Source organism: Ovis canadensis, chromosome 3 (genome assembly GCF_042477335.2).
Source record: "Ovis canadensis isolate MfBH-ARS-UI-01 breed Bighorn chromosome 3, ARS-UI_OviCan_v2, whole genome shotgun sequence".
NCBI classification, from domain to species: Eukaryota; Metazoa; Chordata; class Mammalia; order Artiodactyla; family Bovidae; genus Ovis; species Ovis canadensis.
In genome coordinates this window covers 145,399,153-145,424,217 of record NC_091247.1, presented here as the reverse complement: position 1 = coordinate 145,424,217, position 25,065 = coordinate 145,399,153, and the positions used below count along the sequence as shown (strand labels likewise).

At 38.9% G+C, this 25,065-nt stretch overlaps 1 protein-coding gene across 2 annotated transcripts in view; it reads right to left on the bottom strand.

The window, feature by feature from the left end:
- SLC38A4 (solute carrier family 38 member 4) overlaps positions 1 to 25,065 on the bottom strand; it is an 80,340-nt gene that overhangs the window by 20,472 nt on the left and 34,803 nt on the right. For both annotated transcript variants that reach the window (XM_069584499.1, XM_069584497.1), the window contains 5 exons: positions 13,144 to 13,373; positions 7,997 to 8,087; positions 7,376 to 7,491; positions 4,456 to 4,529; positions 3,702 to 3,794 (listed from right to left, as the gene is read on the bottom strand). In XM_069584499.1, coding sequence (XP_069440600.1) covers positions 3,702 to 3,794; positions 4,456 to 4,529; positions 7,376 to 7,491; positions 7,997 to 8,087; positions 13,144 to 13,262 — 493 coding nt within the window. In that variant the 5' untranslated portion in view covers positions 13,263 to 13,373. The remainder of the gene's footprint in view (positions 1 to 3,701; positions 3,795 to 4,455; positions 4,530 to 7,375; positions 7,492 to 7,996; positions 8,088 to 13,143; positions 13,374 to 25,065) is intronic.

The following is a 25,065-nucleotide window of genomic DNA, read 5'->3' as shown; positions in this document are numbered from 1 at the left end:
GTAAATCAGTGTTATAAGATGACCTTATTTTAACAATAACACTATATTTGTTAAATTTGACAGAGAGGAAAACCTGAAGTGGTTTTTTCCTAAGGATGATTTACACAAACATTTCTTTGTCTATTCATGTAACGTTTCAGGTTTTCACAATTAGCATGTATTTGTCTTATAATTATAAAAATCCCATTTAAGAACAACCAGAAAACTGGCAAGGAATTATGCACTGAACCTGTATTATTATGACCTTGTGAGAATGAACTACTACTCTCATTTACATCGATGGAAAAAATGGACGCAGATTTGTAAAGTGACTTTCCCAAGGTCATCGATAGTGACAGAAACAAACTCAAATTCAGGTGCGTCAGGATCCAAAAGTCTATTCTCTACTCAAAGATTTAAAAACCTCTTGAGATTGTTAGATAGCATCATCGACTCAATGGACATGAGTTTTAGCAAACTCTGGGAGATAATGAAGGACAGGAAGGCCTGGCACACTGCAGTCTATGGGATCAAAAAGAGTTGGACACAACTGAGTGACTGAACAGCAACAACATACCAGTTCTATACAAACAACGTTAGAGGAGCCCAGAGGTGCTAGTACCTAATAGCTTAGAGAACAATCAAACAGTGAGAACCAGAGAATGCATGTGTGGTAAGGCTGGAGGATGGAAAAGCAGGGGAGCTGAATGTAGTTAGTTATGACACAGAACACATAAGGAACAGATGATAGATGGGTAGGGAGAGAGAGAGACAGATCGGTAGGGGGTTTTTCAGGAAAGGTAGGCAAAGGAAAGATGGTTAAGACCTTTATATGTCAGAATAAAGAGTTTAAATTTTATCTTGAAAATAATGAGGGCATGCTGAAGAATTTTATGCATGTGAGAAGCCGGGGTAGATCTGGATTTGAGAAAGTTAATTTGGAGGATGAATTACAAATGGAAGAGGGGAAGCTCAAGACAGAAAGATCAGTTAGATGGCTACTGCAGCAATCTGAAGTGTGGTGGTAAGACTAGAAGGAGAAAGATTCAAAAGATAAACAAGGGAAAGAATGGTTCAGTTCAGTTCAGGACAGTTCAGTTGCTCAGTTGTATCCGACTTTTTGTGACCCAATGGAGAGCAGCACGCCAAGCTTCTCTGTCCAACACCAACTCCCAGAGCTTACTCAAACTCATGTCCAAAGAGTCAGTGATGCCATCCCACCATCTCATCCTCTGTTATCCCCTTCTCCTCCTGCCTTCAATCTTTTCCAACATAACGGTCTTTTCTAATGAGTCAGCTCTTCGTATCAGGTGGCCAAAGTATTGGAGTTTCAGCTTTAGCATCAGTCCTTCCAATGAATATTCAGGACTGATTTCCTTTAGGACTGACTGGTTTGATCCCCTGGCAGTACAAGGGATTCTCAAGAGTCTTCTCCAACACCACACTTCAAAAGCATCAGTTCTTCAGTGCTCAGATTTCTTTATAGTCCAACACTCACATCCATACATAACTACTGAAAAAAACATAGCTTTGACTAGACAGACCTTTGTTGGCAAAGTAATGTCTCTGCTTTTTAATAAGCTGTCTAAGTTGGTCATGACTTGCCTTCCAAGGAGTAAGTGTCTTTTAATTTCATGGCTGCAGTCACCATCTGCAGTGATTTTGGAGCCCCCAAAAAAGTCCCTCACTGTTTCCATTGTTTTCTCATCTATTTGCCATGAAGTGATGGGACCGGATGCCATGATCTTAGTTTTCTGAATGTTGAATTTTAAGACAATTTTTCACTTTCCTCTTTCACTTTCATCAAGAGGCTCTTTAGTTCTTCGCTTTCTGCCATAAGGGTGGTGTCATCTGGATATCTGAGGTTATTGATATTCCCCCTGGCAATCTTGATTCCAGCTTGTGCTTCATCCAGCCCAGCATTTCACATGATGTGCTCTGTATATAAGTTAAATAAGCAGGGTGACAATATACAGCCTTGATGTACTCCTTTCTTGATTTGGAATCAGTCTGTTGTTCCAGGTCCAGTTCTAAATGTTGCTTCTTGACCTGTGTACAAATTTCTCAGGAGGCAGGTCATGTGGTCTAGTATTCCCATCTCTTTCAGAATTTTCCACAGTTTGTTGTGATCCACACAGTTAAAGACTTTGGCATAGTCAATAAAGCAGAAGTAGATATTTCTCTGGAACTCTCTTGCTTTTTCAATGAGCCAATGGATGTTGGCAATTTGATCTCTGGTTCCTCTGCCTTTTCTAAATCCAATTTGTGCATCTGGAAGTTCATGATTCACATACTTTTGAAGCCTGGCTTGGAGAATTTTGAGCATTACTTTGCTAGCATGTGAGATGAGTGCAGTTGTGTGGTAGTTTGAGCATTCTTTGGCATTGCCTTTCTTTGGGATTGGAATGAAAACTGACCTTCTCCAGTCTTGTGGCCACTGCTGAGTTTTCCAAATTTGCTGGCATACTGAATGCAGCACTTTCTCATCATCTTCTTTTAGGATTTGAAATAGCTCCACTGGAATTCCATTACCTCCACTAACTTTGTTTGCTTGGCTCTAGGTGAATGATCATACCATCGTGATTATCTGGGTCGTGAAGATCTTTTTTGTATAGTTCTTCTGTGTATTCTTGCCACCTCTTCTTAACATCTTCTGCTTCTGTTAGGTCCATACCATTTATGACCTTTATTGTGCCCATCTTTGCATGAAATGTTCCCTTGATATCTCTAATTTTCTTGAGGAGAACTTTAGTCTTTCCCATTTCATTGTTTTCCTCTATTTCTTTGTATTGATTACTGAGAAAGCCTTTCTTATCTCCCTGTGCTGTTCTTTGGAACTCTGCATTCAAATGGGTATATTTTTCCTTTTCTCCTTTGCCTTTCCTTTCTCTTCTTTTCTTAAGAGCTGGTATTTCATTGAATGGTCAGGGTTGGGGAGAGAGGGAAATGTTCAGGCTGATCCCCAGATTTCTGGCTTAAGAAACTGGATGCTGCTGGTATTGTTTGTTCACTAAGATGAAAGAACAGAAGGATGGAATAACCAGTTTGGGAACTGGGTAGGAGGTGGGGAAGTAAGTGCCACTATGTGATGATATAGTCTGGATCATGCAAGAGGACTTAGCCACAGGACATCAGAAACATGGATTAAAATGTCTTTAGAAGGTCAAAGACATGAGAGGACCAGTGCAGTTGGTGGGCAAGTATAACCTGGAACATGATTAAAAATATATGCTTCTAAGCTCTCTCTGGAAACGATCATTCAGTAGGAATTATAAGAATCTGTTTTACAATGCTTTCAATGCCTCACCAGATTTTTACCTTAGCACAGCTTCTATGAACACTACCCAGTAGGCTGACTGCACAAGATATGTCTCAATGACCCCCAAATTTACCACATGCCTCAGATACTGAATTTTTCCTTTTGTGAAATATGCTCAATCATATAAATTTATATATATTTGAAATAAAGAAAAATTTTATTCTTTATATTTGTTATAGAATTTATTTCATAGGGTTTATATAGTATTTCACTTCAATATAGATATCGCTGTTTTGGGTTACAGAGAGATAGCAAATCTGTTTAGAAAACTTTACTTATTAAATTTAAAAATGATAAAGCAGGTATTTCTATTTAAATTCTTGTTCATTGCCATTAAATTTTCTTATTTCTTGAACCTCCTTTAGAAAGTTTAAATGGTTTGTTGAAAGCTAGACCCTCTTACCTCCAATGTTCTGCATCGTAATGGAAATGAAAGCTCCGATTTTCCCAGGCCATCCAAATGCCTTTTCACCTAGTTTTTCATAAATTAAAGACCCTATAATCGGAAATGAAAAGAACCTTGTTAAGACACTGCTTTAGTGATGAGGATATTTCTATAATATAATTCTGCACTGGAGCCTCAAACATGCAAATAAACAGCATATAGAAATCACAGATCTCAGGTTCAGTCCCTGGGTTAGGAAGATCCCTGGAGAAGGAAACAGTAAACTGCTCCAGTATTTTTGCCTGGAAAATTCCATGGACAGAGAAGCCTAAGGAGCTATAGTTCATGGGGTCACAAAGAGTCAGACATGACTGAGCGCGAGCCCCTAAATGACCTAAGTGACCACCTATAGAAATCATAAAGCCCAAATACGCAATCTCAAAAGCCATTACAAAATACGGTGAATGTTCTCCAGACAAGGAGTGATGGCTTCATTCATCTTGGCCCCATGCAGCAAGTCAGAACTGTGATTTCCATCATCCACCAAAAGTCTTTTTCTCTATTTGGCTTGAACCTGAGCAGGCTGACTTTCACTTTGACTTGATTTTTCACTTGCCTAGATAACTAAAAGCATGGAGAGGCCATGTGATTGGGATTAGAAGAAAATTAAATGTAAAATGGACTAACACCATCTTATAGGTATGGAGCTAGAGACTGAAATGCCTTTAACCAGAATCAAAATGGCATGTCTGGTGTCTAAGGTGTAGCATACCTCCTTCTTTGGCAGTCTTTAATAAAAGATGAACTGAATAAAGAGAGAGGACTGCCACGGCAAGCAGCATGATTCTGTGAAGGGAATAGAAAGGAGACAATAAGATTTCTGTAAAAAATGAGACATAATAATATATGATGTTACAATACGTTATTACACTGGTCTTTTCAATCATTGACTTTCCAAGAGTATGTGGATTTGGGGAAGCTGAAAGATTCTTTTTCAGAATGTCACAAATACTCTTTAATGCTTCAGAACTGGATTGGCTTTATTTTATGGGCCAAAACGTACTACTGGAAGTCCCTAACACACCTTTTTTAGTGTGTTACTACTACCAGTCGTAGAATTTAGTTTAAACTTTAAATGCTAAAGGTACAGCAAAATTAGCAAATACTATATCTACTTACTCAGTATAAGGGGCATATGCATATGTATATCATATTTGCATGATATTCTCATGAATATTTATAATTGAAGGGCTATTCAATGACCTGACTAAACATCCATCTAAAATCTAGAAACAGAGACGCCAAAGCAAACTCTGAGTTCCATTACTACTGTCTGCGTATTATACGAGAGTGATCAGAGGTGTGAACCAGAAGTCTGGCAAATGCCGGTATAATAGAAGAAACAGAAAAAGGTAAGTCTAGGCTGCAGGGAAACCTTTGTTGTCCTCAGAAAAGAATCGTTTCTGGTTCAGGGCCCTCCACATGTCCACAGGCATATACGGTTTCTTCATGTATTCAGTGATCAGTGCTTTCCAAAAATAAGAACTGAACAGCAGAAAGAGAGTGTAGATAGAAGCAAGTATATAATAAATTAAGGAATAATAGTCATCTTTACCGGAAACTGAAAAAAAAATCTTATTCTTTGTCTGTTTCCTATGATGAGAGCACGCTAAACATTCTCCCCACAACTGATCTAATTCTTTGGTAATTCCTGGGGAAGTTAAGTTTGCAAACATAGATTTAGACAATGAGGTACAAATGTCCTAACAATTCTAGCTCTATTGTGCTCTTATTTATCACAAAATATGTTCACCAGAACTGTCTAATCCATGTCTTATTCATATGTTGTTCCATACAGCTTATGAATTGAGCTGTTTTTAAGAATTATGCAATTCAGATTATATAATTTTATTCCCTGGAAAAATAATGATAATACTCTATATTCTAAACATATACTTGCTTTGGCAGAAAATGCTAAAAGTAAACACCAGTGAAATCCTGTGTCACTTGTTGGGAATTAAGGGAGATTGCTGAATCCATTTTGGGCTACTTGGATACACAAAACACATCTCATGATCTCTAATGATTTAATTGCTTTGGCCAAATTAATCTGTTAAATGTTTACAGGCCTAAAATGAGGCTTTCAGTTTTAAAAGTGGAATATTCTCCTCTCATGAAGATGATCTGTGGCTCTAGAATTGGAGAAAGTATCTCTTACTTCTATTCATCAGTGATCTATGAAAATTTCCTTATTAATTTTAATGGTATGTGTAATTAGTACAGAGAAGGCAGTCTGTTTGTTTCAAAGACAGAGTATATTACAAAAGTATACAGCTACATATATGACTAAACCTCTAGCCATTAAGAATCTGAGAATTTTTTTAAACTACTTTATTTCAAACATGGCTTAGAAAGGTAAAGTTGACATAAAAACCCATTCAGCTAAAAACTATAATCTAACAGTTCAATCAAAGCACTGACACAATATCAGTATTTATAGTCCAGCCTGATCCTTAGCCCTCAAATAGCTATGTGGTTACCTAATCATATGTGATGTTTGGAACATAAATAGCATATATTTATAATATAAATGTTACATTCTTAGACAGTTATTTAAGACTCCAACATTGCACTAGGGATTGTGATCTACATTCACACTGATGCCTGACTAACTTTATTCTTGTGAAGTATTTCACTGCTGCCAACTGTGTGTTTGGAAATATCAGGCTGCACGTAATGCACAAATGTCTGTGGCTGTCTGTCACAAAGAGGTCTCCACCCTCCAGGTCGGCTCTGTGATGCTGCTGCCACCAGGCAGCATTTGACCAAGTTAGGATAAAGCGCATTGGTTTAGGAAGAAGCTTTGGCCACTCTGCAAAAGTTCCCCAAGCCAGGCATTGTTACTAGGTCTTGGGGATACAGACATGAGGTGAAAAAAACAGGACTGAGCCATCTCCAAAGGCTTAATTAACACTTTGGAGATGATAGTCTAGCCAGGGAGAGAGCCATCAAACAAAGGAATCAGACAACTGCCCTAAAATACTAACACTGTGGAAGGCATAACTGAGGTGTGGCTGAGCTGAGTTATGGGGAGTTAACTAGATGTGGAGGAAAGGGAAGAAGGTTCCAAGATCATGTGCAAAGGCCCTGTGGTAAGACAGAATGGCACCTTCAAGGGATGGGGAGCAGACACTGTGCCCATTGTATCTGGCATATAGGGCAACAGATGATGGGACTTGAGATGGGCTCGAGGCATACAGGACCCTGCAGGTCCAGTTTGGGAAGGGATGTTTTTCCTGAGTGTGATAAAGTCAGATTTGCTACTGGAAAAGATCTTTTAAACTATTAAACACCAAATTTCTTTACGATCAATAACTTTGGACTGATAGGGCTGTTCTAGCACTTTGGGGGAAGGGGGCTCAAACATATAAACTTTCTGCCATTTGAATAGAGATGGCTGGTTGAACAAGTACCAAGATTAGACTGCTCTGATTATTTCTCATTGCTGTTTTGTTTCAAAAAGAGAGAGAATATGCTAATACTTTCTCAGATAATTCTTATTCACAAAGATCCAATTTTGTTAATTGAAAGAGCACAAGGTATGCACAGGCTTTAAACTGAGTAATCATTTTTTCACCTCATGTCTGTATCCCCAAGACCTAGTAATCAAATAGATACGTCCAGGCACTTACATGAAAAGTATGATCCCTGTGTTGGCCATGGCGTAGGACAGGCCCAGGATTCCACTGCCCATGATGGCATTACTCAGGTTGAATGAAGACATTCCAAAGGAGGTGGTCCCAGGATGCTTGAAGAAAACGGGATGCATGATAAGCAAACACCTACCAAAGGATGAACCTTTTTTGGATTATTCTTATCCTATATCATCTTTTTTGGAAGAGACTACCACCAAAAATTGAAGATTAAAGTAAAATCACAGCAAATAAATCCATGACTCAACTTCAGTAAAAGCATGTAATTCTCAGTGGAATGTGGTACTTGATTTCAGCGGAGGTCTCAGGAAAAATAAAAAGTGCAGGTTGAGTAATAGAAAGAAGGGAAAGCATGTACAACTGCAGATCACATTTGAGTTAGAATGATTTCTCCAAAAAACAAATAAATTTCATAAATGATTTATGCAGCCATATGGCGAACAGGAAAAACAAGCCCTTATTCCAGTAAGGGCCTGAATAAACAGAGAATGTGCTGATCAAAGCTTGGAAAATTTCAGTCACATTGCTTTCCTGCAGAGACCCAGGTAGATCAGACATCCTCAAGTCCTGTTTACTGCCGGAAAGCAGAGAATCACTTACATGTTCATCGTCATAATCTGCCAACTTCTTTTTCCCCAAAAATCCATTTGTCAGGAATTTCTGACTTTCAGCATCTTCATTAGTAAACTGACTGAACATACACACAAAGGAAAAGAAGACAGTAAAAACAGCTAGTAAATGCTCTGATTTATGTTTATGTATCAGGTGATCTAAGCACTGAATCAGGGGAGGAAAAACAAGACACTTAAAGCTTTTATTTTCCTCTTCTCCTCTTCATACTAGTGTTCCTTCCAGACAAAAGGACTGAGCCCTATTTATGAGTATACTTTGGGAGGGAGGGAGAAAGGTCTGAAGGAAGAAAATATTTTTTGGTTGAAATCTTTTTAAAGCCACATTTTTTCTCCTACATTGACTATGCAAAAAATAGAATAATTAGAGCTAATTTTTGCCATTTCAAGCTCTCCCAAAGAAAGGGAACAGAGCAGTGACTGCGTTTTCTCAACTGTTCATACACCATGACCACAGGATCTTATTAATTCAAAAATTATTTATTAAGTGATTTGGTACTGTGATCTCATCTCTCTTGGTGCTCAAATGTCCTCATAAGGGAAACTTCCATGTCTGATATGAAGCAACTATGGCTCAGAAGAGTAAGACAACATGTCCAGCCCCACCAGACCCCAAGTCTAGGGTCTCCTACAGCTCCATGCAACCCTAGACAGAGCCCTTAGCTGGCATTTGCCTCTTTTTTGATTCCACATTTAATATGCATATCTCTTGCTGAAAAGGAGTTCAATGGTAGCTCTGTGCTATGTTTAGTTGTGTGCAAGAATGTGTATTTTAATTACTCTGAAAGTGTACTTGGTTGTGTTTGACAATTAATGAATGAAACTAAGAAGACCTTTTAAAGAAACCCAATGAGTCAGCAGAAGAGTTGAGAGGGCTGTAAGATGCAGGATTAAAGAGCAGGACTTTGAGACATCACTGTCCACACAGATCAGGGCTTCCCTGGCGGCTCCGTCAGTAAAGAATCTGCCTGCAATGCAGGAGGTGTGGGTTCAACTCCTGGGTCGGAAAGATCCCCTGGAAAAGGGCATGGCAACTTCACTATTCTTGTCGGGAGAATCCCAAGGACTGAGGAGACTGGCGGGCTATAGTCCATAGGGCCGCAAAGAGTCAGACACAACTGAAGAGACCAAGCAGCACAAATCCACTAAGCACTGGGTTAGTGGTCTACTTGGTGCAGGCTGGAAGCTGCACATCCCATGGCAGCACTGGTTGGCAGCTGAAGCTGTATGCCGGAGATATGAAGGATGTGAGGGTATGAAGATTTGAGGATACGAAGCTAGTACCAGTCACGTTTCTGAACGTTTGACTAATGAGTTCAGCTGCCACCACTGCATTTTGAAACTGGAAAATGTCACATAGGCCTTCGATGATAGGAAATGCTCAAATATGCTTGCTTTTTTAAAAGTGCTTCATTATTAGATAAGTTGCAACTTTAAGGCATTTCTTGCATGAGAGAGTAAGATAAAATAATTGGAGTTTTTTAAAAGTAACCCTTAGAAATAAAAAAGGTAAAATAATTATTATAGATCTGTGCAAATTATCTCTTAGAAGTTAAGCCTGAAAATATCTTATGAGAAAGAGGGACAAAGAGGCTACTTTTTGAGAACAGAGAACAATATAAAGTGCAGATAGAACTAGACAGATCACGAAGACAAAATCACAAAGTTTCATGCACTTTTCTAAAACCCGGGATGTGGCTTTTCTTGAACCACGTGGTGTACAAGTTAGGAATATTTCCTGTCATTTTTCTCCTATCTCTTGAAGGAAGAATAATGCCCTCAGAGGCTGTTTTCCTCCATCTCTGTACTCCTTCCTCCCTTTTGTGCTTTATTTTAATAGTCTGTAGTTAATATACTTGCTATGTGGAGACTGGTACACAATGTTCATAGTTGAAAACAGAAAAGATAAGATGAAACAGAGCCCCAAATGGGCCTAATGATAATAAAAATAAAGGTGTCATCTAGATTTAAACTCTGGAATATACAACATTTTCTTTTTAACCTTAATCAATAAGCTAGAATCCTTTAGCCCATGAGTAATTTTAAAAGTTTTTAATGTAAAAGTAAATAGACTTTCTCTTTTGAGGCATTGCATGTTCTTATTTTGGCATGAGATGAATTGTAGTCATAAAACATGTCAAGATTGTATAAAATATATGAGAAATGTCCCCAGCATCTTCAGTGATTTAATATCAAGCCTGGCATATATTGAAAACATAAGTATAATGATTCCAAATAAATGCATTATGTTGAATTTCCCCAAAATTTATATTTAAGAGATCAAACCAAATATAAACAAACCCATCTTTTAAAAATGATCATAAAATTGCAAAATAATGACCCACTAGAGTCAGGACTTACAAGCTAAGTCCTTGTAAGTGTTCCAGAACACACTGCCTGAAGCTGACAAAAGCATTCTTGCTCTTTTCATGCCGGCTTTCAGAGGACCAAATCTAATGATTCTGTAGGACTCTTCTTAAGACCCTGTCCCCTTCAGCTCTGCCACTTCCACAGAGCTCATATCTGTATGCACCTTTCTCAGAAACAAAAGAGCCCTTGGATTTGATCAATTTCCTGAGTAATGAAGTGGAGTGGAAAAAAACAAGAGTTGACTGAGTATCATCTATCTCAAAGGCACTCATTTAATCCTCAGCAAAGTAGGTGTTGGTTTGCCATTTTGCATTTTCCACTGAAGCTCAAAGAAGATAAATATCTTCTCCAAAGTCAGATGACTCCTCTGCTGATTCCAAAGCCCTGGTTCTACCATGTTGTGCCTCCTCAAGAGTAAGTCAGAAAGAGAAAGACAAATATTGTACATGAACATACATATATATGGAATCTGGGCTTCCCATGTGGTACTAGTGGTAAAGAACCCGCCTCCCAATGCAGGAGACACAGGAGACCTGGGTTTGATCTCTGGGTCAAGAGGATCCTCTGGAGGAGGGCACAGCAACCCACTCCAGTATTCCTGCCTGGAGAATCCCACGAACAGAGGAGCCTGGTGGGTTATAGTCCATAGGGTCACAAAGAGGCAGACACGACTGAAGTGACTTAGTGTGCACACACATATGGAATTTAGAAAGATAATACTGATGAGCCTACTTGTTAGACAGCAAAGGAGACACGGACATAAAGAGCAGAGTTTTGGACACAGTGCGGGAAGGAGAGTGTGAGATGAATGGAGAGAGTATCACTGAAACCTATATGTTACCATATATAAAATGGATGGCCAGTGGGGATTTGCTGTGTGACACAGGGAACCCAAGCGGGTGTTCTGCGACAACCCAGAGGGATGGGACGGGGAGGGAGGTGGGAAGAGTTTCAAGAGGGAGGGGACATATGTATACCCAGGGCTGATTCATATTGATGTATGGCAGAAACAACCATGATATTGTAAAATACCCTCTAATTAAAAGTTTTAAAATATATTACGCTGAAAAAAAAAAAAAAGAGTCACCCAACCCACGAAGAGTCATGTTGACATCTCCATGGCCTCTCTTATCCAACAACACTAATGTTTACTGGGCTGGCTTCCTGGAGGAAGAAGAGTACTTCCTCCTGACACCCTTCCTGGGTGTTGTGAATGCAATAAGATGTCCTGATTTGAGGATAATATTCTCTACTCCAGACCTAGATTAAATAAAAAATTCACTTCTGAATATCTTAAATCATGAATAATTTGTGTTATATAGTATTTTGTAAGAAGTTACTAAACTTATCAAGTAACAGTTGTGCAGCTGCTCTGTTCCAGGCAGTGCCATTAACCTGGTGTAGTGGCATCACAAACATCTGGGTAGGGAGAAGGTGCACAAAGTAGGTGATCACTTCTAACTGGGGGATGGCTTCATAGGAGACCTGATATTGAGCTGAGTCTTGAAGAGAGAGTGCAGCCAGTAGAGAAAAAGGGGGAAGGTGAGTGGGCAATACTTAAATCAGGGCATTCCAGGCAGACAGAGCAGAGTGAATGCAGGAACACGAGTTTTGAGTGGCTCAACAAGGCTAGAAAACAGCACATAAACAGGGCAACGGATGAAGAGGAGAGCTAGGTGAGGGCTGGATCCTGAAAGGCTTCATATGCCAAGCAATGTGTAGTATAATCTTTCTCTCATAGCTACTGAGGAAGCACTCAAAGGGTTTACCTTAGGATAGGACATGAGTCAATTTGAAATTGTAAAAGATTACTTTTGCAAGCAATATGGAGGGCTAGTTGGAAGTGAGTAAATAGTAAGATGGGGACTAATCACGGCTGTTCTAGTGGATGAGTGACAGATGATGAGGGACAAAAGCAAGATGGCAATAGAATGGATATAGACAAGTGGGTGGATTTGAAACATTAATGAGGTAGAAGCAACTGGATATAGTTAAACATTGTACATGCAGTTCGGCAGAAGGGATGAGTCAAAGTTGATACCAAAGGCCCTTTGATTGAGTTGCTGAATGATGCTGATGGCTTTCACCAAGATGAAATTGCTAGAAGAAGGGAAAATTTTGAAGAGGATGACAAGAGTTTATTAGACATCACAAGTGTAACTTAATCAAGGAGGCAATTCAGACACATGAGTCATCCAGTAGAGATGTATAGTAAACAGTTGGATATGATGATCTGAAATTCAGTTGAGAAGTTTAACAGGCTGAAATATGGCATATGTTCAGTGGGTGAAGCCATGACGGTTGTGAATAAACTTGCTCAAAGGACATTTTTAGCCAGAGAAGAATCTCAGCAGAACTCTGGAGATGTAGAAACACTTAACAGAGCAGTCAGAAAAGGAACCTGAGAGAATAACCCAAAAGGTAAGAGAAGTGGTATGTTAATTATAATTTAAATTATTATATATTATTAATAGGAACAAGAACACTGTAACTGAAATTTTAAAGTAATCATACAAAGGACCACACTTGATCTTAGCCAAAAGGCCGAGAAGCAATTATACAAAGGACTGACATACAATAATGATATAACAATGTGTATTTCAGGATCAGAGAGTTGATGTGTTAACATCAACATCATTGTTATCTCTCAAATAGGTAATAAATTCAGTTCTCCCCAACAAAAGTTTTGTTTTCCATGTCCATAAGCCTCTCGTTTTTCCACGGAGCCCCATCATTTTAACCCCATACCTGCTCATTGCTGCCTTTTCTAAATTCCCCATCCCGGTGTAGCTGTCTTGAATACTCTCGCCACTGATGCTCTCATCATCAGGCTCGATGTTGACATTGCTCAGTTCCATGGGGTCCATTTGAGCTGTCAGCGCTTTCTTGTCCACACACAAGCTCCTTCAGTGTAAACAAGATACTGTACCTTCAGCTTGAGGCTCTTCTACTTGGTGTTATGTTTAGAACACTCTGTTCTGCAAACAGAACACAAGATAAGTCATTATAAATTTCTTTAAATTAGATAAATAAATCCAAACCACCTACTTGTGTATGTTCTCTGTAAAAACATGAAGAGTAAATAAATTCCTGAAAAATTCACAAAGTATGTCTCCAAAGTTTCCATTACCCAATACCAAAAAAAAAAAGAAAGAAAGAAAATGAAAGAGAAAAAGGAAAATTCTTAATAAATTGCCAAATTAGCTGGTATTTATAGAATGTTTTTTCAATGGCAGGGGCTTTAATAGTCACTGTAGGAAGAAAAAAACAAATCTTAAGACATGGTAGCAGTCTTCAAGAAACTTTAGGTATTTGTTAGCAAATTGTATTACTTAAATGGGTGACAATGGTAAACTGTTGATAAAGAAAGATCTGCCAAGGTAGAATCTGACAGTGTCTGCACCAACAGTAACACAGAAAATGACTGTGTTAATTTTGCTTTAATCTGTTAATCGGGCATGAAAGAATTAACACCATCAAAATACTTAATAACATGCAACACAAGGTAGCGTCAGGCTCAGGAAGCCACTTTTCAGGTACTTGGATCATGAAACCAAAGTTAAGAGCAGTAACAAAAGTAAGCACAAGTTTATTTTTGAATCAGCCTCAGTCACCATCTATGCAAAGTTGAAATGCATTTTAACAAGAAAGCGATCGAGCTTTTAGACTTTGCTCTGCCTTTAATTCACTGGATCTCAGCACATTTAACTTTTTTTAACCTCATTTTCCTCAATTAAGTGAAAAGGGGTAGACTACTACTGTGCAAAAAAAATTGCTATGAATCCATTAATGCTGATATTCTGAAATTTTTACCATCAGTTTCATTCAGTTCTTATTGAATCAATATATTGGGAAAAATACTATCACTCTTGGAAGGTTTGGTTCTAAAACATACACTACCATTTCATAAGGAAATTCTGAGCAGAAAAACTAACATAAAAATTGCTCCAGTACGCATGGAATCCATAAATTCCCTGGCAAATAAGAACTACTCCATAAATCCAGTGCTGCAGCAGCCCATCTATGGAGGACAACCCTTGATTAAGATGATTTCAAAAGTTGCAAATCACGTATGGAAACTGAAACTCACTAGGAGAGTCAGTAGGCACAAGAAGTAATAATTCACACCTGAGTGACTACAAACTGCAAAGTAATTGAAAACGGACTTTATGATGAAAGAAAACATAAAATGGACTATAACATTCATATAATAAAAAGTAATGAAAGATTTGAAATAAGAAATAACATCGACAGATTATGAACACAATAGAAGATCAGACTGGTTCGAGAAAAAGACAAAAGAATTCTAAAAACAAAATATATAATCATATTAAAAAAAACTCAGCTGGAGGGAGAGTAATGAAACTGGAAGACAGATTGGTGGAAATCACTCAAATTATATCACAAAGAAAGAAAGAAAAATATGAAGTTAAGAGACATGTGGAAGAAAACCAGAAGTAAAAAGTTAAACATGTCTGAATAGTTATTCTAATATGAAAGAATTGTGAGATGAGAGACGAAAAGGACAAAGAATTGTTGAGAACTAAAGAAAGAGAGTAGTTCTCAGGATTCAAAAAAACCACACAGTACTTCCAGCAGGAGGAAGAAAAATGAATATTTTCATTAATAAAAAGTAGTGTAAGTATATAACATCAAAGATAAAGAGAGAAATCTTTGAAGCACCAGAGAGAAGCATACAATTAAGAGAAAAAGTAGAAACTTGTATTAACTGAGTACAAACTTGTCTCAACATCCCACAGTATCATGCAGTATCAGTTTCACTTCCCAATAGCAATCACTAATGAGTTACTGTTTTTACTTCTTCATTTAAAGTAAGTCATTCTAAATTTAAACTATTCACTAAAACCTCTCTGACTTGGTTTATCAACTCTCAACTGACACTTAGGAAATACAAGGAAATTAACATACTTCTTTCTATAGTCCTAATTGCTTCCTCCACACTCCTAATTGTTTCAGCTCATGAAATACTTCTACAATGTTAAGATTCATGATAATGTCATCTATTCTGTAAAACAAATCTCTCATAATTTACCTAAAAAATCAGCATTTACAACATTGCCGTGCTATAATTTACAACATTCAGTTCAGTTCAGTTCAGTTCAGTTGCTCAGTCATGTCCGACTCTTTGCGACCCCGTGAATCACAGCACGCCAGGCCTCCCTGTCCATCACCAACTCCCGGAGTTCACTCAGACTCACGTCCATCGAGTCGGTAATGCCATCCAGTCATCTCATCCTCTGTCACCCCCTTCTCCTCCTGCCCCAAATCCCTCCCAGCATCAGAGTCTTTTCCAATGAGTCAACTCTTCACATGAGGTGGCCAAAGTACTGGAGTTTCAGCTTTAGCATCATTCCTTCCAAAGAAATCCCAGGGCTGATCTCCTTTAGAATGGACTGGTTGGATCTCCTTGCAGTCCAAGGGACTCCCAAGAGTCTTCTCCAACACCACAGTTCAAAAGCATCAATTCTTCGGCGCTCAGCCTTCTTCACAGTCCAACTCTCACATCCATACATGACCACTGGAAAAACCACAGCCTTGACTAGATGGACCTTTGTTGGCAACACTCAACAGTGGCCACAGGACTGGAAAAGGTCAGTTTTCATTCCAATCCCAAAGAAAGGCAATGCCAAAGAATTTACAACATTACAATTGTGTAAATAGTATGCCCAAAGAACCAAGTGGCATATTTGACTACATAATAAAGGCAATATAATCTTATACTACTAAAACTTTCGCTTCCCAGGTGGCGCTAGTGGTGAAGAACCTGCCTGCCAGTGCAGGGGACATAAGAGACTTAGGTTCAATCCCTGGATTGGGAAGATCCCCTGGAGAAGAGTGTGGCAACCCACTCTAGTATTCTTACCTGGAGAATCCCATGGACAGAGGAGCCTGGTGGCCTACAATCCATGGGGTCACAAAGAGTCAGACATGACTAAAACGACTTAGCAGGCATGCACTAGAATTTTGGAAGCAAATTATCCACACTCTATTACTTTCTGAAGGGCTTTCTCCTCCCTCTTCTGGGTCTTATTCAGCTGCCCATGTTTCTTGAATGCCAAGCTATCTCCTTTCTTCAGTTCATTTTGCGTTGTGCTAAAATACTCCCTTGAATAACTTTTTCGTACAATAAGTCCAGAAATAGAATTCCTGAGTTGTTTCATGTTGGAAAATGTCTTTACTTTATTCTCAAACTTTTTTGATTGTTTGAATTCTAGATTCAAAATCATTTTCCTTTACAAGGTTGAAAACCTTTGTCTCTTGACTTTCAGCTTCCTCTGATAAATCAGATTTTCATCTCTTTGTTTTATTTTTTTTTCTTCTGAAAGGTTTTAGAATTTTCTTCTTTAACAAAATCTGAAATTTCTCCAGGATGTAACTAGATATGAGTAGTTTTAAAAATTCATCTTAATCCACACATGGAGAGCCCATTCATTTAAGAGACTTGTATCTTTCTTCTGATAAAAATGTTCTACCATTTTAAAATGTTTCCCTTCCTTTGAAACTTGTATTAGTCATGTACTGGCCCCCTTTATCTCTATTGCCAAGATTTTCTCTTTATTTCCCATTTTGTTACTCAATGTTCAGAGATAGTTCCTCAATTTCCAGAATAACAGATTTGATTTTCAGCTGTATAACACTATGATATAATACATATACATTTGGTCTTCATTCCCATATCTGGCAGAACGCTCCAAATGCAATTACATTACTAATATATGGGTTTTGTATCCAGTTCCTGAAATAGTTCTGGAATGATAAAGATGTTTTTGTTGTTATTGCTGTTGTTGTTATTCATAGCAAGATCCTTTTAACCACACTTGAGTTTATGATAATGAAGTGGCTTTTGTAAAGCCCTTGGATGGAGGCTGGTTGCTAGGGGAACCAACCAATTGATTACAGAGCTAGAACTTCCAACCCTACTTCCAATCAACTGAGAGAGGAGAGAGGGTGTGGGCTGGGTCAATCACATATGGCCAATTATTTAGTCATGTCTAGATATTAAACACCCTAACTGAAGGGGTTTGAAGAGCTTCTGGAGTGGTTATCATACAGAGGTGCTGGGAGGTGGTCCACAAAGAGAGGGCATGAGAGTCCTGAGTCCCTTTCCTCATCCTTTGTCCTGTGCATCTCTGCCATCTGGCAGTCCCTGAATTATATCCTTTTATAATAAACCAGTCATCTAGTAAGCAAACTGTCTTCCTGAGTTCTGTGAGTGATTCTAGAACACGATTAAATCTGACTTATAGCTGACTGGTCAGAAGTACAGGAGGTCTGAACTTGCCCTTGCATCTGAAGCGGAGGCAGTCTGTGGAACGCAGCCCGTAATATGTGGGATCTGATGCTAACTCCAGGAAACAGAGCCAGAATTGACTACATTGTAGGACTCCCTGCTGGTGTGGGAGAATTGGCTGCTTTGGGGAAAACTCACACTTTTGGTACCAGAAGCAAGTATTGGGGGTAGAGTAGAAAACCATTGTTTACTTTTAAGCTGTACCCATTTTCTTTTTCAACCTGCCAGCTAATTATTTTTCACAATCATGTTTTTAATTTCTGATCATTTGTTTATTCTCTTCTTTTTTCATACCATCTCTTTTGTTCATTTTACAGATGCAGTATTTACACAAATCTTTCTAAGGCTATTGATTTCAAGTTTCCAAAAGCTCTTGTTGTTCCCTAAATTGTGTATTTTTTCCTGGAGTTGTTCTATTTGTTCATCTTGGCTCTTCTCTTCCATTTGCCTGCCTTTTCTGAAATTCTTAATGATCCTAGGTTATCGGTTCATATTTATGAATGAAGAGTATATTGGTTAACTTAGAAAGCTAGTACTTGGGGTTTCTCTGAAATCTTACAGGCTCATTCCACTGAGAGATTGCTCCCTTGTAGGTCCTCTGTAAGAATCTGCCTGCAAATGCAGGAGTTGCAGGTTTGATGTCTGGGTGGAGAAGATCCCCTGGAGAAAGGAATGCCTGGGAAATCTCATGGACAGAGGAGCCTGGCAGGCTGCAGTCCACAGGGTTGCAAGAGTTGGACACAACTTAGTGACTAAACAGCAAACAACAGGTCTGGGGTAAGTGGCATCTATGCAGTCAGTCTGTCTGCAGAGCAACTGCAGGACTCCACTCCCAGACATAGCTGGCACTGTAGACAAGGCTCCTCAGGGAGTAAAATGCAATGATGTATTTTCCTCTTGGTGGAGCTTCCATTTTTGCTTGTTATCTCTCTTTGCCTGCTGTGGGGGTCTTAATATCTATTATAGAGTCCATTCTTAGGTTCTCTTTACAGACTAGATTGCAGCCTTATTTTTTTTTTACCAAAAAAGGCAGCCCAAACAGATGAAGAGTCCAAACCAAAGTTCCTTGGTGAACATGTGGTCATTGGTTGCTCATGAATCATGGCTCCTCTTTGTGTATATTGACTTAACTTGGAACTCCTACTAGACTGCCTCTGGAAAAAGCCCAATTACCTGGTTTACCCTGGTTCCTTTTCTCTTTCACAGGTTTTCCACCCCATCTGCTTCCTGGCTTGTAGGAATTCTTAAAACTTCCATTTGTTGCTGATCAGTACAGTTCAGTCAGTCATGTCCGATTCTTTGCAACCCCATGGACTGCATCACGTCAGGCCTCCCTGTCCATCACCAACTCCAGGGGCTTGCTCAAACTCATGTCCATCGAGTTGGTGATGCCATCTAACCATCTCATCCTCTGTCATTCCCTTCTCCTTCTGCCTTCAATCTTTCTCAGCACTAGGGTCTTTTCAAATGAGTCAGTTCTTTGCATCAGGTGGCCAAAGTGTTGGAGTTTCAGTTTCAGCATCAGTCCTTCCAATGAATATTCAGGACTGATTTCCTTTAGGATTAACTGGCTTGATCTCCTTGCAGTCCAAGGGACTCTCAAGAGTCTTCTCCAACACCACAGTTCAAAAACATCAATTCTTTGGCACTCAGCTTTCTTTATAGTCCAACTCTCACATCCATACATGACTACTGGAAAAACCATAGCTTTGACTAGACAAACCTTTGTCAGCAAAGTAATGTCTCTGCTTTTTAATATGCTGTCTAGGTTGGTCAATAGATTTTCTTCCAAGGAACAAACTTCTTTTAATTTCATGGCTGTAGTCACCATCTGCAGTGATTTTGGAGCCCCTCGCCCCCAAAATTAAGTCTCTCACTGTTTCCGTTAATTCCCCATCTACTTGCCATTATGTGTTGGGACCGGATGCAATGATCTTAGTTTTTTAAATGCTGAGTTTTATTATTTTACAGATCTCTTGTGATTTTGTTCCTTTAAGAAGGATCATTTCATTTGAAGTTTCTTTGCTTGAATTCCTCAAGGATAGGTCCTAAACTCCCCTTGTTCCAATCTACTCAAGGCTTCATAAACCATGGACTCTCTAAGTCACAGTTCTGGCCCAGGGCTTCATTCTGACCTCCAGTTACGTGTGTCCAGTGATGTATATACATTTGTTTATCTCAAAGGCAGTTCAAATTCATTGTGCCTAAAATCTAACTTGTGACAGTTCCTCCTTCTTCCAATATTTCCAATCCAAAGAATTTTGTCACCATTTATCCAGATCTTCACATCAGAAATATCAGTCTTCTAATTTCTTATCCTTAACATTTATTCCTTTCTAAAGTCTAGTTGATTTTGCAACAATTAAAGTATTTCTTAAATTAGCCCACTTCCTTCTATTGCTTCCACCATCGGCTTTGTCCAAAATTTTACATTGTCAGTTGCAACAATCATAATTGATACCTTCATCCTTTCTTGCCTACCCTCCCCCTCCTCATTCACTTTCTACAAACAGGCATATTGATCTTTTAAAAACAAAACTTAGATCATGTCACTTATTTGCATAAAATCCTCTATTGTCTCCCCTTTACTCTTAGGATAAAATATAAAATTCTCCACATGCCCACAAGTTCCACATGGTCCCTCTACCCCTAATTTCACTCCTTCCACACTCTTCCCACCTCACTGTTCTAGGTATTCTGGCCTCCTTTCAGTTTCTGGGTCCCCCTGAGTTCTCTACCACCTCAGGCCATTTGTCTGATAAGACAGATTGCATGAAGAATGGCCCCTAATCCTAATTTTGGTCCTGCTCAAAGGGCATCTTCTCACCTAACTTGGAACACAGTTTCACAGCTCGTATCTTTAGCTCTGAAGATTCTATTATGATCTATTTTAAGGGAACAACAGCTAAAAGCACAATTTTAAATGAATTAGGACATTACGAGAAACTAGATACACTGAGTCATTTGCCTGATGCACAAAGTAGGCCCTTTGAAGCATTTAGACTACAGCATAATTGCTAAACCTTAACACATGATTAATCAACATGAAAGTGTATAAAGATGGTATTTATTTATTTAGTCAACAAATACTGAGAATGAACTATAAGCCAGAAACTATGAAAGATAAAGCACGAATAAGACAGAATCCCTATACCTGATGAATTTTGTTTAGTAGAGAAACCAGATTTTGAACAAGCTCTTATATTATAATCTTTACTTTTTTCTCTGAATAAATACTTATTAAACTAATCAATGAATCACTCCCTGGGGAGACTAGAAAAGAACAATGCTATGATTGAAAAATATAGTAACATAATATGTGTGTGTGCTCAGTTGCTCAGTCATGTCTGACTCTTCACGACCTCATGGACTGCAGCCCGGCAGGCTCCTCTGTCCATGGGAAACTTCAGGCAAGAATATTGGAGTGAGTTGCTATTCCCTTCTTCCAGGGGATCTTCCTGACCCAGGGATCAAACCTGGGTCTCCTGCATTGCAGGCAGCTTCCTTACTGTCTAAACCACCAGGGGAGCCCTTTTCATAACATAACATATAATATATTAGTTTTCATAGCCATAGATTCTTCTGCTGCTCCCTATTTCAGTACATGGCACTTCATAAGAAGTGCTCACAGTGAAACAGAGCAGGACCCGATAGTTCTCGCCCTCCTCCCCTTGTCCTCTGCCTGCCTTCTGCCTGTGGAAAACTTTAGTTAAAGAATAAGTTTAATCAGAGAAGTGAGAAATGCAGAAACAAAGGAAAACAGTCAAAGGAGACCAAATAATAATAATAATGTAGTCATTAAGCATAGTCAAGGACCTTCAGTTCTTTCTCAAGGGCTATAGATAATATTCTGAGCCATATCTTGCGAGCTGTCTTGCTGCTGCTGCTGCTGCTAAGTTGCTTCAGTCGTGTCTGACTCTGTGCAACCCCACAGATGGCCGCCCACCAGGCTCCACCGTCCCTGGGATTCTCCAGGAAACAACACTGGAGTGGGCGGCCATTTCCTTCTCCAATGCGTGAAAGTGAAAAGTGAAAGTGCGCTCAGTAAGTATCCGACTCGTTGTGACCCCCTGGTAGGAGCCCTACCAGGCTCCTCCGTCCATGGGATTTTCCAGGCAAGAGAGCTGTCTTACAGATACTCAAACATCAGGTGGAAGAATTAACTAAATGATGACTAGACTGTACCCAAGACATGAGCTGCTGCAATTCTGAGAACAGGCCACAAAGAAATGGGAACAAATGGACCCTGGAACTGAAGATTAACTGTACCTAAAACAACCAAGATGAGACTGACTAGACCACCAAGGATCAATCTGAAGATGACTGTCAGAGCTGACTGTGCTGTTTTTGCGCATAGCTCCCTCTCTCTGTCTATAAAAGCTCTAATCCCCTGCTCTTCAGGGATGGTGGGGGCAGGGGCAGGGAGTTGGCCTTTGGACAGATGTCTGCCCTCCCCCACCCCATCCCAGTTGCCAGCATCTGAAATAAAGCAAACTTTCCTTTCCACCAACCTGCCTATTCATTGGCTTTTGGGGGTCAAGCAGCCGGAGGCCATACACCTTTCAGTAACAATAGGAGGAATCTGGCTGAACTTCCCAGGTGGTCCAGTGGCTAAGACTCTGTGCTCCCAATGCAGGGGGGCCTGGGTTCAATCCCTGGTCAGAGAACTGAATCCCACATGCTGCAATCCTGTGTGTCGCAACTAAGACCCAGTGCAGCCAAATAAATAAAATAAATATTAAAAGAAAAAGAGGAATTTGGTTATCATTATAGATACTTCCCCCTCTCTATACTGCGCCCCCTCTCCCATGTTCAATCTATCACCATATCAATCTTTCTTGCAACATTTATTTAAAATTAATTTATTTTTCTCTCCATGCCCATTATGTTAATCCAAATGACTACATGTTGAAGGACCCAAAATTATTTTTCTCATTACCTTTCAGAATAAAGTCACATTTCCTAACATGCTATAAGGCTCTATATAGTTTAACCCAGACAGAGCTCTTGAGTCCTGCATTGAATCACATGCCCCTTTACTCACTAGATTCACTGGACTTCTTTCATTTCTTCATTGCCACCTCGAGACCTTTTTAACCTGCTGTTCCCTCTGCCTGGAATTCCCTTCCCCACATTCTTAACAAAGTGTCTCCCACAGTTAACTAAAAGAACCTGAAAATCTTTAAATGCCACATGTCTAAATTAGATTCCCCCATGGAACATGGCCTCCTCTTCCTTACAAACTCATCCACTTTGAACTTACATTTTGAGTTGTGTGACTATTTGATAAATATTAATAACTGTCTCCTCTGCTAGGCAAAAACAATTTCATGAAGGCGGGACAAGGCCAGGTTTGTAGACTACACACATTTTCCATTATCTAGCACAGTGCCTGGTGACACGTTTTCGAAGACCAAGGCGATTTTATATGACCTCCTCTATAAATGCAAGTACAATTCTTATTATAGCTTTATAGGTTAACATTTCAAAGTGAAATAGAAATGTTCCCTTCTGGTTCCCAAGAAGAAGAGCAGCTTTGCTATACAAAGAATGTTCAAAATTCTTCAAAAGAAAAACCAGATTTGGTTTGACAGAACTTTCTATAGTCTAGCCTGTCTCACTAATGAAGTTAGGTTTCTCTGAAATAGAGATTTTGCCGAAACAGACTGGATATTTGAGTCCGGTGATCTTCTGCATTGCCATTTTATTTTATTCATTCATGAAGGTGCAAAATCAAACTTTGAAACAAAAGTATTTGGAACACTATCACCATTTAGAAGTCTTTGTTTCATCATACTTATCTGAATGTCCTAAATAGCTGATTCCTTACATTCAACTTTTAGTTATTAAACATTATATATAACATTCCTTTGTAGTGTTATTTATAAACATTTATTTTATCTGATAAATGAAAGCACAAAAGGAGCTAAATTTCCCACCATTGCTATTTGTTTTTCATGCCAGTCCAGTTCTGATGAATCTACTCTGAAGTCTGGGTTCAGGTAGCAGATTTTACCCTTCGGTTGGGTGAGCAGGAAGTTGCTGATCCTACAGCAACTCACTCCACTATTCTTGCCTGGGAAATCCCGTGGACAGAGGAGCCTGGCAGGTTTTGGTTCATGGGGTCACAAGAGTTGGACCCGACTTAGTGACTAAACCACCACCAACCACAACTTCTAAAAGCCAAATTATCTTGCATCCAAGGAGCTGATTTAAATCCACATCCAAAATATATCTTGGATAAATGAATATAGATTTGACAATGAAATGAATCTAATATTACCTTTATGTAAAATTATCTTAAACAATTTCCCCAACAATGTCATTCTAATCACATTTGAAACTCAGATGACTCATTAGTCTCTGGCATGATTTCTCACAGAAATCAGCTTTCATAAAAGCATTCACTGTCAGTCTGAAGGACATCTTACAAAAGAAACTGCCAATAATAGCAAAACTGTATTCACTTGACTTGGGCTTCACTGGTGGCTCAGATGGTAAAGAATCTCCCTGCAAGGCAGGAGACCAGGTTTGATCCCTGGGTCAGGAAGATCCGCTGGAGAAGATAATGGCTATCCAATCCAATATGCTTGCTTGGAGAATGCCATGGACAGAGGAGCCTGCTGGGCTATAGTCACTGGCGTCTCAGAGTCAGACATGACTGAGTGACTAAGCGTGTACACATTCACTTGACAACTTCGTATTGCTGGTACTAATATTTTAGCCTTTTCATTCCCTTCCTCTACTTAGACATAGCTTAGAAATAATATCAAGGGAGAACTGGAAAGTTAAAAGAATTTACCGTATGTTGAGGTCTTGTCCCTTTGGTAAGAATATTACATGCTTGTTAATATAAGAATTAAAGCAGCCTTTGATGAAGTATAAAGGACTATTCATAAAATCCATATACATTATTTCACTTATAAATTTTCTAGGTCTGCTCTTAGAAAAAGACATAGATTCTCTAGTCATCTTAATGTTAAGAAATACCTTAAATTCCTGCATAAATTTTAGTTCCTACTTTTCCAAACAGTAGTTTGTTTCCAGAAGTGTACCTCAATATGTAGCATATTTAATATTACACAGTGAACTTATGCTATCCATGTTAATGCATAATATTTAATAATCTGTCATAAATTATGGCTATATTAAGTTCTAAATGTCTATATTCTATATAATACATACTGGACCACCTGCGGAGGTACTTTTTTCCTTCTGAAATAAACTACTTAACTTTTAAAAAAATAACTCATTTATTAAAAATAATAGCTTCAATAACCCCTAAAGCACACTGTATAACATAGTTTAAGAAAAGTCAAGAGTTGAGCTCTCAAAACTAAATGTTACTTAAATGTTAC